The 16,570-nt window shown below is 36.6% G+C and overlaps 1 protein-coding gene and 2 non-coding genes across 4 annotated transcripts in view; 2 read left to right on the top strand and 1 right to left on the bottom strand.

Annotated features, from left to right (window-relative positions):
• LOC150076788 (protein singed-like) overlaps positions 1–16,570 on the bottom strand; it is a 60,631-nt gene that overhangs the window by 25,460 nt on the left and 18,601 nt on the right. For both annotated transcript variants that reach the window (XM_090386245.1, XM_090386246.1), the window contains exon 2: positions 15,136–16,001. In XM_090386245.1, the coding sequence (XP_090242371.1) occupies positions 15,136–15,988 (853 nt within the window). In that variant the 5' untranslated portion in view covers positions 15,989–16,001. The remainder of the gene's footprint in view (positions 1–15,135; positions 16,002–16,570) is intronic.
• On the top strand, positions 6,270–6,351 carry TRNAS-AGA (transfer RNA serine (anticodon AGA)). The gene has a single exon. It is a non-coding gene; the product is annotated as a tRNA-Ser (tRNA).
• Positions 7,019–7,100, top strand: TRNAS-AGA (transfer RNA serine (anticodon AGA)). The gene has a single exon. It is a non-coding gene; the product is annotated as a tRNA-Ser (tRNA).

Here is a 16,570-nt window from a genome sequence, read left to right on the forward strand (position 1 = left end):
GAATGTAACTCAATGCCAAGCGGAAAGCAGCAAAAATTGCCACACAATAAAACAAATATAATGGGGGTTGCTCATGGGTACTTAGCCTCGGTACAGTGACCAGAGATGGTGTTGCAACGACCAAAGTGTGCATTCTTACGACTTCCTCATGATGACTTCACATTCCGACTGATACATGCAATGAAAACCTACGTACCAGAAATCTAGAATCAAAAACAAAGTAGAAGAAGACTAAGGATTATCGACAGTGGGCTTACGAAAGAGACATTCCTCATGATTCAATGACCTAACACGAAAAAAAAAGAAAAAAAGTTGAATTTCCTGAAGAGCGACAATTTAATTCCGTCCATTACACGGTGACGAAATCAGAGGGACTAATTTTGAAAGTTTACAGAAACACAGTTTATAGTAAGAAGAAACGGTTTATCTCAGTCCAATATGTCTGGACCAAATACGGCTGACAGAATTGCACATATATTACTAAACCAAACTATCTTTTGTAAATATTCATCATTGATTCTTGTAAATAAATATATTGTAATTATAATAATTTCTTGGTTAATCTTAATATAGTATTTATAATTTTCAGAGAGAAAAAATATTTCACTAATTATTCACTTATATCATCCCAACGTTACAATGCAAACTGTTAACCCTTAGCTACTTAAGCAATGATGGAAATATCGTAACTGGACTACTCATCAATAAATATTTATTTATTTAAGTACAGATAACCCCTTCCCAGATAAAGAAGTCTTTCCGAAAAGGCTCCTTTATCTGGGAAGGGGTTATATTGCACGTCCAGCTTCGGGAAGGATTCAAAGTTTTAATCTTAAATATGCGTTTTTAATTTGCTTCAAGCATATGTTTTATTTATTATAATATTTAATTCATGCAATTTCTCGAGAATGATGCACATTATAACGATTATAACTCTTTGACAATGTATGGCTTGCCCCTTGCGGGTGACTACAATCACTATTCTCCAACACCAAGTGGAGAAGGCCTAAGTTCGAATTCAAGAACACTTTTATGGTCTTTGTTTTTTGCAACGTTATATAATATAAACGTATTCGCTTTAAATAAATAGACATGAGAACCAAAATTATAAAGAGATCGAACTGGCACAACTCTAAAATTAGTGGCAAAGGCTACCGACAATCTCCAAGTATTAAAACAATCGACGACAGCTTAACTAATGTACTACAAGTGCAGCCAGCCCACCTACAAATCATACTGCATGATTGATTAACGAGTTCATGGATGAGAAGCTCCTGCAAACCATTAATTACGAGATCGAATACCAAATTTCGTCTGCTGTGGTGCTTAGAAAGCACAAATTAGTGATTTGAATAATTTTGAACTGCTTGGTCATGGTAGAGACTGAATCGTTTGGTTGAGCTAAATGCAGCAATGAATACTAAAATCTATTGTGACGATTGAGACAATAAAATACTACCGGTTATCCCAGGGTTCTTATTAGTATAACAAATTGGCTTGCATAGCTGCTATGATAATTGTCATTTGGTTAGAAGTAAACAACGTTGTAAATCTGCCATGCCCAGAGTTGTACGCAATTGACCCATTAAATCCGTCTTGGAGCAGAACGACCGACATCAACCGAAAAAGGCTCTAAAACCGTTCCAAAATTTATACACTAGATTTAATACTAAACCAAAATATTAGGATTATAACCAAGCAGAATATATAAAAATTGCTAAAAGGAAAGTTTTTTGCTGCTCTAATAAATAATTAGTCTTACAAAATCACAAATTTTGAACTTATATAAAATCCATTAGTCTGCAACCTGCAGTTCTACAACAATTTAGTAGCGTATTGTCCACTCAAAGCCTTAAACACCTCAATCATGTCACCTCGCCGGGTCTAACCTCCAGGCGCTACAGTTTGCAGAAGCTTTTCCTAGTGAGATCTCCCTTTTGTCCCTCTCCCTAATCTCATTGCTCTTCTCTGCACCCGTTCCAGCTGATCCATATTCTTCCTAAAATGAGGCTTCGAGACCTGTATGCAGGGACGGATTTATACATAAGCTAAACAAGCTACAGCTTAGGGCCTCACATCACAAGGGGCCTCGGTCCATCTTAAAAAAAATAGCTTTTTTTAATATTTTCACAGGTGAATAATATTTTTACAGGTGAAACAGAGAGAAGGGCCTAATAAATGTTATAGCTTAGGGCCACAACAAGTTTAAATCCAGTCCTGCCTGTATGAACATGTAACTTGGAGAGTGACAAATGGGGTATAGTTCTATTCTCTGATTAGTCCAGTTTTACAAACAAACAAATTCTAGACGTTTTATTTCATTTGGAAACTTACGTAGGGGCAGTGTTCTCGTGTGGGGAAGAACAATGATCAACACCCCTCTTCGTGTTTTTGATAGAGGTACCGTAACTGCGCAGAAATACCAAGAACAGATCCTCGAACTCAATGTGCGACTTTTTGGGGGTGCGGTTGGCCCAGATTTTCTTTTCATGCAGGACAACGCCACTGCATACAGAGCTCAAGTGGTGCAGGAATATCTTGAAGCTGAAGATATCCAATGGCTGCCGTGGCCAGCACGATCACAGACTTAAATCCAATCGATCATGTGTGGGACGCATTTCGGCGTCGCATTGCATGTCAAAAGCCAACTCCTCGGTCACTTGGTGAGCTAAGGTATGCGCTGGTAGATGAATGGGATTTGTTGCAACAAAATCTTAAAGACACCCTTATATCGAGATGGTCCACCGCTGTCAGGTCTATTTAGCCGTTGGAGGAATCATACGCCGTATTGATGTCATGTGACCACATTTTCGAACATCTTGTATCCACTTTTGTAATGTGACCTTTTTGATGATTAATTTCACCTATTCATTCCCTCCAGTACTTTGTGTAGTTCTGCCTTGAATTTATTTAGCCTTAAACACCTCGATCAGATCATCTCGCAGGTGCCTAGTCTCCAGATGCAGCAATTTGCTGAACTGAAGTCTTTCTTAGTAAGAGCGCTCCTTTGTTCCTCTCACCAATTTCGTTGTCCTTCTCTGTGCTCGTATATTTTTTCTAATTTCCTGCTCTTATTTATTTAATGCCTTTAGCTTCATATCATAGCCTAAATAAAATCAATTCGCAGCTAGCTTTTTGCACAGTACGATGTTAAATACTGGTTGATTATACAAAATTAAGGACATGAGAGTATTCTAATAATATATATATTATTTAATTATAGACATGCATTCCCTATCTAATATATTTGTTGATGCAATTCTTCGAAGAATATGGTCACCAATTGTGTCAGTTCTCAATATTTATTAATGAATGCCTTTTTTACATTGCAAACATGACTTAGATGAAAGCCAGGCAAAATAAACACACCTTGTAATAGCAATAAATCTATTATTACTCGCCACAATAATAAATGCTGTACTGTTTCTCAAATACCACTGCTCACGATGAAACTGCTTTCTGCCACTTGTCTAAAAATATCACAGTCCATATCCAATGACATTGCGTGCTCTGTTGCCATAACTACATCAGTATACACAGCTGACAGTAAAATCAATTCCCCTTAGTTCTGACATTCAGATACCAGAGTTAATTACGAACATGCTCGAACTTTAATCGACTATTTATAATCAAAACTGACCAGGAAAATGATAGTTAAAACACAAGAGTACTTTATTTATATAGCTTGGCGAATTATATTTAATTAACTACACATTTTAGTAAATTAAATTCAGGAAAGAAATACGCACACGTGTGTGCTTTTAACTCGGAAAGCATGGCAGTATTTCTCAAAGCGAGACTAAGAAATTATGAAGTATAAGTCCCAAATTTTATGATTGCATTCATGCATGTCACCTCTACTGAAGGGGATTATTCTACGTAGATTAAATAAACGATAAATGTCTTCTATAACAGGTTATTACCACGCAATTCTTCGGTCTAAATTATTAAGAACTATCTTCAAATGATCACGCAACCTACCTGACTGGAATATCAACAATATTTAAAATGAATTTTTTTTTGTGTGTAGATAATCACACTTATTTTGAGAACAAATTATACAAATTATCGGACGAACGGTTAAGTAGGTTAAATAACAGTGACTACACTGTTATGATTAAATTAAATGGTTTTATTTGTCTTTCTTTTTTTTTTCTTCAGCGAGAGCGACGTCATTTTATAGCAGAATTTTTAATAAGATAAATATTCTCTTCTGAGGTTTCCAACGATAATAAAAAATAAAATAAAATTCTGTTCACGAAGTTAACATAATAGCAGAAATAACTGAATCACCAATAACGGAACTGTGTTAGTTGCGCCACCTATGTTTGAGGCTATCATTACTTTTAATTTGGCATTTCAATAAGAAAATTATTACAATTTCCATTAAAAAAACAGATACAATTATTATAAAATATATAATAATAATAGTAAAATAATATATAACGATAATAAATATATTATTATATAATAAATAAATAATAATAATAGTAAAATAATATATAACGATAATAAATATATTATTATATAATAAATAAATAATAATAATATTATAAACATAAATACGAAGGATATTGTAGTGTTCTATACCTTTATTGCCAAAGTCGCCATTTAGGGAATCTCATAAAATTTGGAATGATCTCTGTAAATCTCTGATAAATAAGCTAGTATTGCATTCAAACCTTTTAACTTTTTAGTGCATGTACAGGAATGTAGTATCAAGTGCAATTTTGATAAAAAAAAAAAAAAAAATACATCAACATATTCTATATACTCTGCCCTACCAAAAGTATTCGGATACCATCACATTAGGAAAATACGAGTGTTAATGAACACATTAATAAGGCGTAGACCCACATTTAGCTCCAATTATAACATCCAACCAGTCATAAGCGAAAAAATATATACTCCCATAGTATTCAATTGTGATCGACAATATGCAATTTGTATTCCCAATTTATAAGTAACCACAAGTCCGGCTCAAATATCAGGAAACTGGTATATGAAATGCACCCATTCAAGATACGTTGTTCACATTTCCACATGTTGTATGAAGATATGGTTGACTGAAGGACTTTGTGCATATAAAATGTGTGGATGTATTGTTCTCTCTTTCTCTCTGTAATGAGTAAGAATAACTTTCCTGCTACCAAAATACTCCCACAGAATCGTGACCGTAAGTTAATGAATTTTTGGATATTCTTAGAGTCTTAGGAAAGTGAGGAAGATTTGAAACGCAATCGTATTTAGGAAGTAATGCGGATTCTTGACCTTATTTCACACTGTGTGGGTTGATTTCTATCAAAGGATGAAGAGAATTGTGCGACTCGTGGCCATTTCTGACTAATCACCTCAGAAAAGCGTACTAACGTGGTTCCGTTGAGAAGAAGTGAATAATCTTCGTTGGCGAATTCCATCGGCCGACCTTCAACTTCTAGATATGGAACAGCGATAGTGCACATGGGATTTAGCGTGCACACAAAGTGTGATAACATATCGTCACTGATGCAGGAAGATACTGAGTAAAGATGTCTCCTCTAGACACTAGGTCTGTGAACCAGGCCACAGACGTGTCCAAGGTCATCTATGACCAACTGAACCATATCAGGTCGAAGAAAAACGCGTTCACATCATTGATCCTTGTCTTTTCTTAAATGGACCTTCACAAACTCAGTGACACTGAACTGAGTAGAATTTCCTTGTTTGAAGTTCGTCCACCAAGAAAGTTAAGTTAATGTTATGTAGTGGCATTATGTAGGGTCAGGATTCTTCACCTTCGAATTGATATCAAGGGTCTCTGTTATCAATTGATACAGAGTCCATTTTAAAATTAAGAAATTAATATTCCAAGTAACTCTTTTGAAAACAATGGCCGAAGTTATTGGGTCTCTGGAATGAGGGTGGGACAATAAGAGCAAGGGTTTAAAATCTCGAATGTTTCATCCTGAAAAAAACATGCAAACTGACCATAAAATACACCCAGTTTGCAGGAAAAAACATACTGCACCTGGTGGCTCTAGTTCCTTCGGTGTATATTCTAAACAGCAACCAACCTTTCAAATACCACATAAAACGTCATAGATAAAATCGACTCTGTTATTAAAAAAAAAAAGATGACAGTCTTCTTATACGAGTTTTATTATAATTCCTATTCCATTACGAACATTCTCTGTGTAGAAGGAAATAAATACTTACAGGATTTCCCATCTCTAATGTCATACATAGTAAGATAGCCATAATATCAAATCTGTAAGAATTTGAGTATACCCGCAGTCGTGGCCGAGTGGTTAAGGCGACGGACTAGAAATCCGTTGGGGTTTCCCCGCACAGGTTCGAATCCTGTCGACTGCGAAGATTAAGTTTTTAGTTTTCGCCGCTTTAAACGAAGGTGAATATTCACAACAACTGTTTCTACAAATCAAGAATATATATATAAAGAAATATCATCTTAAATTAAACTTTTGTAAAAATAAGAGCAAGGGTTTAAAGATCAAGTTAGCTTTGTTATTTGGTCCTATAATGCTGTCCATCACTGTAGAGTTTCCTTTTCTCTCAATTTCTTCTTGCGCGTTCTTTTTCATGAACAGACAAAAACAATCCTATACAGTAAAACAAGCAACCAGTAGACAAAATATCGAGCATGGTTCACCGCTGTCAGGCTGTCACCGCTGCTATGCCCATTGGAGGGGGTTTATACGTACTGATGTCATCTCACCATATTTTCGATCATCTTGTATCAACTTATGTAAATCGACTCTTTTGGTAATTCTTATCCAACCCATATAAATGTTCCCTTATGTCTGAAGTTAATCGCTATCTCTTCATTTCATCGTTATTCTATTTTGCACCACCATACCAAATTTTGTCCCGATTCATTGCAAGCTACACGAGTTACACCACGTTTTCTACGTGTTCTGTTAATTTTGTTGATCAGTGTACTTAAGGATTTTCCATCTCTGATTATTTTATAAATAGTGATATAACCTTAATATTAAATTTGTCAGATTCGGGCTCGTGAGCAGTCGTGGCCGAGTGGTTAAGGCGACGGACTAGAAATCCGTGGGGGTCTCCCCGCACAGGTTCGAATCCTGTCGGCTGCGCTAGTTACTTTTTGTCTCCCTCACTTTAAATGGTGGTCGATAAGCAACAGCTGTTCATACAAATAAAGAATATATATATATATTCAATTCAACGGTTGATGCCCTTTAGTATTTCGAGAGTAGGCTGAACAGTTTCAATAGCTGCTGTGCAAGTGATGGTCGGAGCGAGTCCGTTGGACTTGTTTTTTGTATACCGTTCGTGGATTGTGTTATTGTATAAAGAGGCAGATACCCACTACGATTTTAGGTATTGAGCTTAATGATTTTACTAGTACTGTATTAATAGAGACAGAAAGCGGTGTCTTAATGAAATCATAAATGGACACTGGAACTACAGGCAGAGTTACACGACAATTTATCCCTGACGTTACGTTTTTGGTTAATAGGCATCTTACAAGTTGGTTTACTCCTGGCTTGGAAGCACTGTTCTTGGTGACGGGCCATGGATCTCTGAATGGGAAGTTGTTTGCACTTGGACTGATTGATATTGATAGGTGGCTTGTGGCGCTAATGAGGACTGATATCACATTTTCCATGATTTCTATATCTATGAGACCTATAGGACGGCACTTTGTGGAGTTATTGGATCCTTGATACCTGGGCAAGAAGTTTTACTTCTCTCTGAGCAGCGTAAATTTGATGCTTTTCAAGAGTTCTAAAGCAGTATTTCAACACAGAAGACCTCTATTTCAACATAGAAGATATAGATAGTGGATATCTACAAGCAGAGATTTAAGTCTTAGATCAACATATACCTGATTGGTTCTGGATGCTTTGAGCGAATGTGAAGGAGTCGTTTTTTTTACTCTGGACTGGGCCTCCAGAGGGTTTTTTTTTGTTAACTGTTTTTCAAAGTCTGTATATAATGTACAACGAAACGAGACGGCTTTGAACGGACGTTCTGGGAGCCGCCTTACCTATATATATATACATACATACATATATATAATATCCTGTTTATTCAACTTTTGCAAAAAAATAAGAAAAGGAAAGAAAAGAAGTTAACAGATAAAGTTAGCTTTGATATTTATTCCTATAATGCTGTCCATCACTGCAGTTTGAGCAGACAGAACAATCCTATAACGCAACAAAAGAAATATATCTTTTCTAGAAAGTCTGTACTATACTATACTATCATTAGTACAGTACAGACTTTCTCCAAGAAATTACAGTACTTTCTCCACTTGTCGCTCGTTTGGAGATGTGTGGGTTCTAATTCTGTCGGAGATTTGAGAAACGCCTCTTCACTTGGAATTACAGCCATAGCCATACGGCTGTAACTCCAAGTGAAGGGGCGTTTCTCTTTCTCTCTGGATCTCTCAGTCCTTACACTGAGAGATCCAGAGAAAGAGAGACCAAGCTACTTTCAGCTTTTTTTATTAAAAATAAACACTTTTTTTTCCCAAAAAATTTTTAATTTCAATAAATGAAATTCATTAAATGACTTCAATTGATTACTTCGTAAATTTGCTTGTGAAAATTTATATACAGTACTTTAAGTAGTTTTGAGTTTTACTATTTTCAGTAATAGAATATAATTGCAGAACTTCACCCTGAAGAAGCAGAGCCGGTATTTCCGAGCCCCGAGCAGAAAGATTTTTCGGCCCCCTTTTACTAAGGTATATACATTTCTTGCTTCATTGTTCTTCTGTTTTTGGCACCCCTTAAAGAATGGCGCCACCAGGCAAGGGCCCTACTAGCCCATGCCTTAATCCCGCAATGTGCAGAAGTTTAGCGAAGGCTAGAGAAAAAGCTAAAATTTGAATGCATCAAACTTTTAATTTTATTTCAGAACGATTCTTTACTGTCGTTTACATTCTAGAATTTCCTCCTCAGAAAAAGACCCCTTTTGAGCCTACATTTAGTTGCTGGCTCGCAGCCATGGTACCTTATCGAAGGTACCAGGGCACCTCTGCTGGTGTCAGTGATAATTAAGCATTATTCTTGCTAAGTAATCTGCAATTCGTTTTATTGAAGGCGAGGATAGCATGCTTTTTTCTCCCGGAAACTAGGGGTTTTCGTTCAGCAAATAAAATTGATCACAGAACACACGCAATTTACAGATAGTTCACACGGAGCAATATGGCCTTAGTTGCTGATCCTCCTAAAACACAAGAACAGCAGCAACAGTCGTTTTATTGTCTGCATACTTTTAAACCTGTTGCTGATTTGCTTGTTCCATTCGTACTGTTGGGAGTTGGTAGGGATATCTGAATACTTTTGGTAGGGCAGAATTGAAAAATATTGCAATGAAATTGGAAGAAATCCAACATTAAAGGTGTTAATCGGTAACAGGAGTATTGATCATAGGGTTATAGTGAGTATTCACAGATACACACATTAAATTTTTCATTTTATATACATATAATTTCAGCAAGTAATTTGGAACCGCTCCCACCCTGAAACTGGCATGAATTATTCTAGATTTGCAGTCTTTTTTCACACGAAGGCAAAAAAGATTATCGTATTTTTTGAGAGTGAATGTTTCGTTGATCTTGTAAAAAAAATGCATGGTTTAAAGAGAACAAGTGATCGATTGGAATGGCTAACTCAGAGCACCGATCTTAACTGCATATTGTAAATATTAATTTATACAACTTATTACATATCATTTTAAAATAAACTATTACTGTATATCTTTGTACAGTGGTGGACTATATATATATTTTTTTTATTTCAGCCTGATAAAAATCGCCTAATAGTATAAAATCACATAAACCCGAATAAAGCCCGTCAAAAAAGATCACATATAGCCAAGCATATTGATTTAATTGCATGAAGATATCATTTGTAGTTCAATGTGAGAATTTTCGCCCCAGTGTGGCATACCTTTTTACCACTGCCAGAAGGTACTTATCTAATTGGCCAGACGTAGCCCAGTGGTCAGGAGCGAGAGTGCATAGCACGCGTTCCTTGAGTGGACCGGGGTTCAAGCCCGTGACTACTAAATATGATAAATATTTGTATTGACGATTTATTGTAAACTCTACTGACTTGGTTGTCGTGCCGGAGTATAAAACAGAAAATTTATTTATTAATTGATATCAATCGCTCAGGGAGGCAATTCATGCAAGTCGACAACACGCTAACCAAAATGATTTTTACTTGATTTGAAAAGAGCTTTTCTTGATTTGCATTTTTAATTATCTTTCCGACCTTTACATCATCATCTTCAAATTTCAGCATTGTAGTCTATATTCCCTCGTCTACATTAACGTAAAATCAAAACCAAGAGTGTCCTTGGCACCGAACCTCGAGGACCCCGCTTGTAATTTTTGGCTCGTTCTGGTCCATCATTTTTTTTAATAATAATATATTTACCAACGTGAAAACCTGCGAAATAAATGAGTAATTGAAATGTTGGTACCATTAAAAATGCCTTAAAAATCTTAAATGCAATTCTTATCCAGTTTACAATCCCGAAATTCAAAGGCCCAAGAGAACGATGACCTTTCGGGCTTAACAGGCTTGATCAAGGAGACGTCAACACATTAAATGAAAGACAGAGACATTTCAGTGGACGTAGGCGTGACCAATCAACTAGCATCACCTGGACGTGAGCCAAATGAGTAACGCTAATTATCAAGTTGACGGTAGTACGCACTGCTATTTGAGGCGAATCGTTCATAAACCACTAGGCAAACGACTACGTGAAATTTAGCAGAATGAAGACCTTTAATTAAAAACTAGGCGGTAGACGTATAAGGTTGCGATCATGCGTTAAGCACAGAATGAGCAACCTTAATTAAGAAGAGAAGACTACTTGAATAGAAGCAGTCACGTAAGAGCGAAGCCGCACCTGGTTATCAGTTCGCTAGGGCAGATTTGTTTGAGCATCACCTGTGATCAGAAGGGCACAAAGCTTACAATTACTGGTCACCAGATAAACATCGTGTTGTTCGTCCGGCCAAGACCTTATTTTTCCTTGCAAATCACTTTCCATTCAAATGTACATTGCCTAGTCCTAATTCCCTTGAGTCCACCGGAAGTGACGTGTCTCACAGGAAGTTTATAGTTCATATAAATATAAAAGATGGTCAAACTTATAAGTACCATGAAACACGATGTGCAGCTATGATGCGACAAATCAAACCGGATGTATTTCTATGGACACAGAACAATCCAAAAGGTTACATTCTGACGCAGTCTCAGAGCATTTTATGTGCACGAATAAATGAATGGGATATTTGTTGAAATAGAATGACGTCAGCATCATTCCCGAGATAACAAACTTTCGAAGAATACGGTGAAAGAATACCCAGAAGGCTTGTAATTTGAAACATCGCACGTCTCTAGAGTATTTGGGATTCGTTTGTATTTTTAATTGCTTTCCATCTTATGAACACAGTCCCATGAATTCCTTGTTAAGTAATCAATAATTCTCTTCCATTCAGAGAAGTTCAGTAACCTAAAACTCAACGATTTAGAAAGACTGTAAATTGAATGATCTGATTAACAAAATCTATGCTCGCAGTCTAAACCCCAAAAAGTTTTGTCTGACTTTTAGAAGATACAAATCTGTAGCAATATCATTTAGTTCAACTTGGCTGATTAAATATGGGGAGACGGCTCGCTTAAACCTGTTCATCCGAATCTACTGCTATTTTTAGGATTCGTTTCATAGATAATATACCCTAAGGATGCAGGTTCCCGGAGGCGATTTTAGAAGATAATGAATTTAAAAGAGAGTTTCACAAAAATAATCATCTGCTTTTTCATTGGAGGAGTCGTGATCCTTTAGTAAGATTTACAGATGAATTCTCAATAATTGCAGAATAAAATATTGGGAAAATTATGATGCCTTTTGAAATATGAACACTTAACCAATTTTAAAGTTAAGATACTAACATTAAATGTTCAACAAAAAAAGATATAAATGAACTGATCGTCTTGAGTTGCACATTCTCTGTTGAAAAACTAGAAATATTGTAATACATAGTAAAAAATATTAATATCAAAAACAAACTCTACAAAGATTTTTAAGGGGATACATCTGAGATGTTTGAGATATGAGGGGATCGTAGTTGAGTGGTTAAAGCAGCAAAGTCGAAGTCCGTTGGCAAAACAGGTACGAATTCTGTAGACTGCATTATGTCATTTTTGTTTTTTAGTTACCTGTGCCCTCAGGTTTGTATATTAACAAAAAAATAGAAATTATTCTGTATATAAATGAATTTTTCGTAAGAATACACTGGCTATCCTCTTTTGTAAGTAATTTATGAAATATAAAAAGAAGAAAAATCAGAAAATATGACACAATACAAGCCTGGAGTTTATTCTACAGATAAAATCAGCATAAATATTTGCTTATCTCCCTCTTGTAATTCAAAATTAAACAAATACAATGACTATATCTGATATTCTTATAGCTTGGAAGGGTCAGTACCCAAATATGAATTTGTACATTCTTGTCTGAACCTTCCTATTTCCAAAATATAAGGGTAGAAAGATAGTCGATCTTCTATTATCTCACAAATTTGCGGAAATAGCCTGGGAACATTAACATATCCGACTTCCTTATCTCTGTACATGCAAGATAAATAGTAGAGTCTGGTTAAGTCGGCCAATCTGAATGCCAAACTGCTACGCACAAACTCGGTAACACTCCTGTCTCTCTTGGAACCTGTCAGTGTAATTGAACTACCCCGAACTAGCTACTCACGAATCCGTGATTTAAAGTGGGTGAAGAGGGGCCATCAGCATTTGCAGTAGCACATCCCATGTCGTCTGCACCGAGATTCTCCTAAAATCCAGGTGTGTCATTAAACAAAGGTATCGAGTAACTTCACAATACAGCCTCAGCGATTTGGATCGCCAGATGGAATATCTCCAGCGACATCTAGCGGAAATGCTGGTTTGTTAAAAAAAAAATCTGTTATTAAAGCGCCTACGATTTTAGGAAATTCGCTCTACTTTTCAGTACCAACCATCTCAGACCTCCACTTCAATTGTCTATTACTAGGAACCCTATTTTAATGCAGGAAATAGGTACTATTGTTCGTCTGCTTTACTGCATCACAAATGGCCTTTTTTATTATTTTTTTTGAGTCTGGCTACGCCTGTAAGCCCTACATTACTGTTAGTCGGCAGATGGGAACCCGGTACAGACGATAATGATGACACCGCAACATTTCCGTACTATATATAGTTGATGAAAGGTTCACCTATAGACATCATTTCGTCTGGTCCCAAATAAAGGGAGGCTGTTTCCTTGGACATCGTCCCTTTCAGCAACTGTGTAATATTTCCAATGCTTTTTAATACGTCCTTACAAGAATAGCTATTTGGTACACGAAAATTAAAGCACCAGTCCCATTTCAAGACATTTTCCTTTACTAAGTCTAATAAATAATAAAACATAATAATCAAATAAAAAATTATTTTTAACCGATAATAGAATAAACCTTTCATAAAATAAAAGAAACAAATAAAAACATAAATGAATCGAACTAGATGACAATACAATAAAAAATCACAGGGAAAGGTTCACTGTGAATCAACATTACTTTGATGTGATTGTAATATGATCATAAAACATCAAATTTATTAAATATTTGGTAAGAATGACATTGATTAACATTAAATCTATATATTTTAGTCAAGCAGTTAAAATTTACAATCAATAACACGCTGCATTTTGCGTGACAAATTTGAATGCAGTGACACGATTATCCTTGATGTCAAAACGCCTATTCTCAGCCAGGGAGGAGTTGTTGTTGTTGCTGTTATTGGGTTCTAGAAGCTGGCGACTAAGGCCATATTGCTGCGCATATATTGTCTATAAATTGCGTGTGTTCTGTGGTCGATTTTCTGTTTGCTGGACGAAAAACTCGTTTCCGGGAGAGAAAACCATGCTGCCTTCACCTGAGACCCGCTAACTCTGCCACGTTGTAAAAAAGGCCCATAAAAATTCCTCTCGTCATCGCCGGGACTCAAGTCATTTCCACCCAGTGTGGGGTGGCCGGTGATTCTACCAACTGTGCTACCCACGATGGGGCCAGGGAGAGGAGGTAAGTAGAAGGGAAGAACATAAAATTGGGAATACAACAGGAGCGTCCATGATCACTCTTTTTAAGAGAATAATGTCATTATTTTCATAATTTCAACACCTGTTTCCCCAACTAGGAGAAAGTAAACACTTCTTTTCAGTTGATTTTAGTATAAATCTGTAAACAAAAGTGACCATTCCATTATAAGGGTAAATGTTTCGAAATAATGGCGTTGGGAGAAAACTTAAAACCATTAGAATGGATTGGAATACTTCTCGTTTGGAAGATTAAGCAGGTTAATCTGGTTGTAAGGCAGAGAAATTGGGATGGTGGTCAGATCAAAGGTAATACAAAATCAAAGGTTTGTACAGTCTCCTCATTTCGTGACCAGATATGAATGTGAATTTGTCAAATAGAGTAGAGCGTTTATGGTCAAGATCAGATAAAACGATATTGATATCATCCCTGAAGATCTCTGAGAACTAGCCTAAACATAAGATCATTTGTTAGTTATATTTATTGTGAAATTTTTCAAATATATGAAAATTCCAATAAAGGAATGGTTAAGAGATGAAATGGATTATGAATTAAACTCACTGAAATGAGGAAAGAAATGTCAATCATTTCAAGGGTTTAAAGGTAAACTGTATGCACGAACAGAAGAAAGACTGTTCATTGTGAAAAACAGCATCAGACAGCAGGAAGAAGTAACCAGATATAACACGTTGCTGAAAATCATTTTGCACGTACATATTTGGATGGAGGATATTTTAAATGGGAAGAAAGAGAGCAAAAGATAGAGACAGAAAGAGGAGAGAGAAAGATAATTAAAAAGTCAGTGGAGTGGTTTCGAATAATTGCAGAAACAATAAAAAGCAGACTACACTGTAAAATATTTTACAGAACATCAAAATATTTAGCAGTCACGTGAGTTTGAACCACGGTCAGTTGAAACAAGCGTGCTTAAGCACCATTTCCCCAATCGACTACAACGGCCGCTTTAAATTTCTTAAAAGTTATTCAGGGACATCTTGACAATGACTTACCTTGTTTCACAGAAACGTATTTGCCGTTGAAAGCTACGAATGCTGCTTGGGGGAGAGAATCCTCCAACGAAAATAACTCGTCCTTCGTGAGAGACTGAGATCGACTACGGAGAACGGCTCTACTACCGATTGGTGACACGTACCGTCCATTACTGTCCCGTAAGGCTAGATACCCGCTGTGGAACTCGAGAGTGAATAGCGAATCAGAACCACACTGTTCTCCCAACTTGCCGTCCATCTTCAGGTAGCGATTGTTGCATGTGTGGATAGCGTACTTCCCGTCGTGGAACTCCAGAGTAAAGAGAGTGTCTTCTCCCCAAGGGGTATTGGCATCAAGTTGGATTTCGTCCATATTTGCCGAAAGGCGGGCATAGCGACGACGACCTACGGATCTGAGGTTAACTTGAGGTCGTGCGGCCAAATGAACAGTCCACAGCTCCCCTGGTCCGGGAACTTTGGCTACACATGTGAGCTTATCGTTGCATGCTCCTAGAAAGTAACCCCGAACAGCGTTCCGCAGTGCCCATCGACCGGTCCCGTCGTTAGCTACAGCAACGAAAAATTTGGCTCCTTCTTCTTTATCTTCCGATTCGCAAGTCACATTTCCGAATTGGTCCACGGCGAGATATTTATCCAAATGGCTGCGTAGACAAACAGAATCGTCATCCCCGTAAGGTTCCAGAGACCACAATTGTTTCTTTTTCAAGGACGTCCCGTTGGCGTTTACCTTGAAGCCAAAGGTCTCTGCAGTTAGATATCGAAACTGTGCATTCAGGAAACCCACGTGCCATTGCTGACCATGCTCACCCAATCCGTTGACCCCATTCACTCCATTGTAATGGTTAGTAGACATCGTTCTGTGCAATCTAGAAAAGACAAATAAGGATCTTAATTACTCCTAAAAGATACACAAAAATTTAATAAAATAATATAGTTGAATAAAAAAGAAGTTTTGAGAATTCAATGCTTAGGGTCATGAGAACTCGGGCATTTCATTAGATAAAAATCATAAACATTCTAGTTTTGATATTTACATACATTCAAGGAAAATGAAACCTGAAACAAGACAAATACTTTAAGCGAAAAAGTATGAAGCTCAAATTCATGATAACCTACTACCAAAACCAATCTTGCTTACGCCAGATGAAAAGATACAATTTTTCATCTAGCGTAAGCAAGTATGGTTTCGGTAGTAGATGAAAATAATCCTTTATCAAGGATTAATAAATGTTTAAACTCATAAGCAACTTATTATGAATGTCTGATATACACATCATAAGCAACATGATGGATTCAAGCTGTTTCTCAATGATAACTATGTCAGATTAGGCTGAGACATCACTGTTATTCACCATTCTCCCAAACGCTATGGTTCTCTTATAGTTAACAACAAAGCAAATAGTTATTCAAAGAAATAAATAGTATGGTGGCCTTT

This window comes from Mastigoproctus giganteus, chromosome 12, assembly GCF_048544385.1.
Source record: "Mastigoproctus giganteus isolate SK-2022 chromosome 12, ASM4854438v1, whole genome shotgun sequence".
NCBI lineage: Eukaryota > Metazoa > Arthropoda > Arachnida > Uropygi > Thelyphonidae > Mastigoproctus > Mastigoproctus giganteus.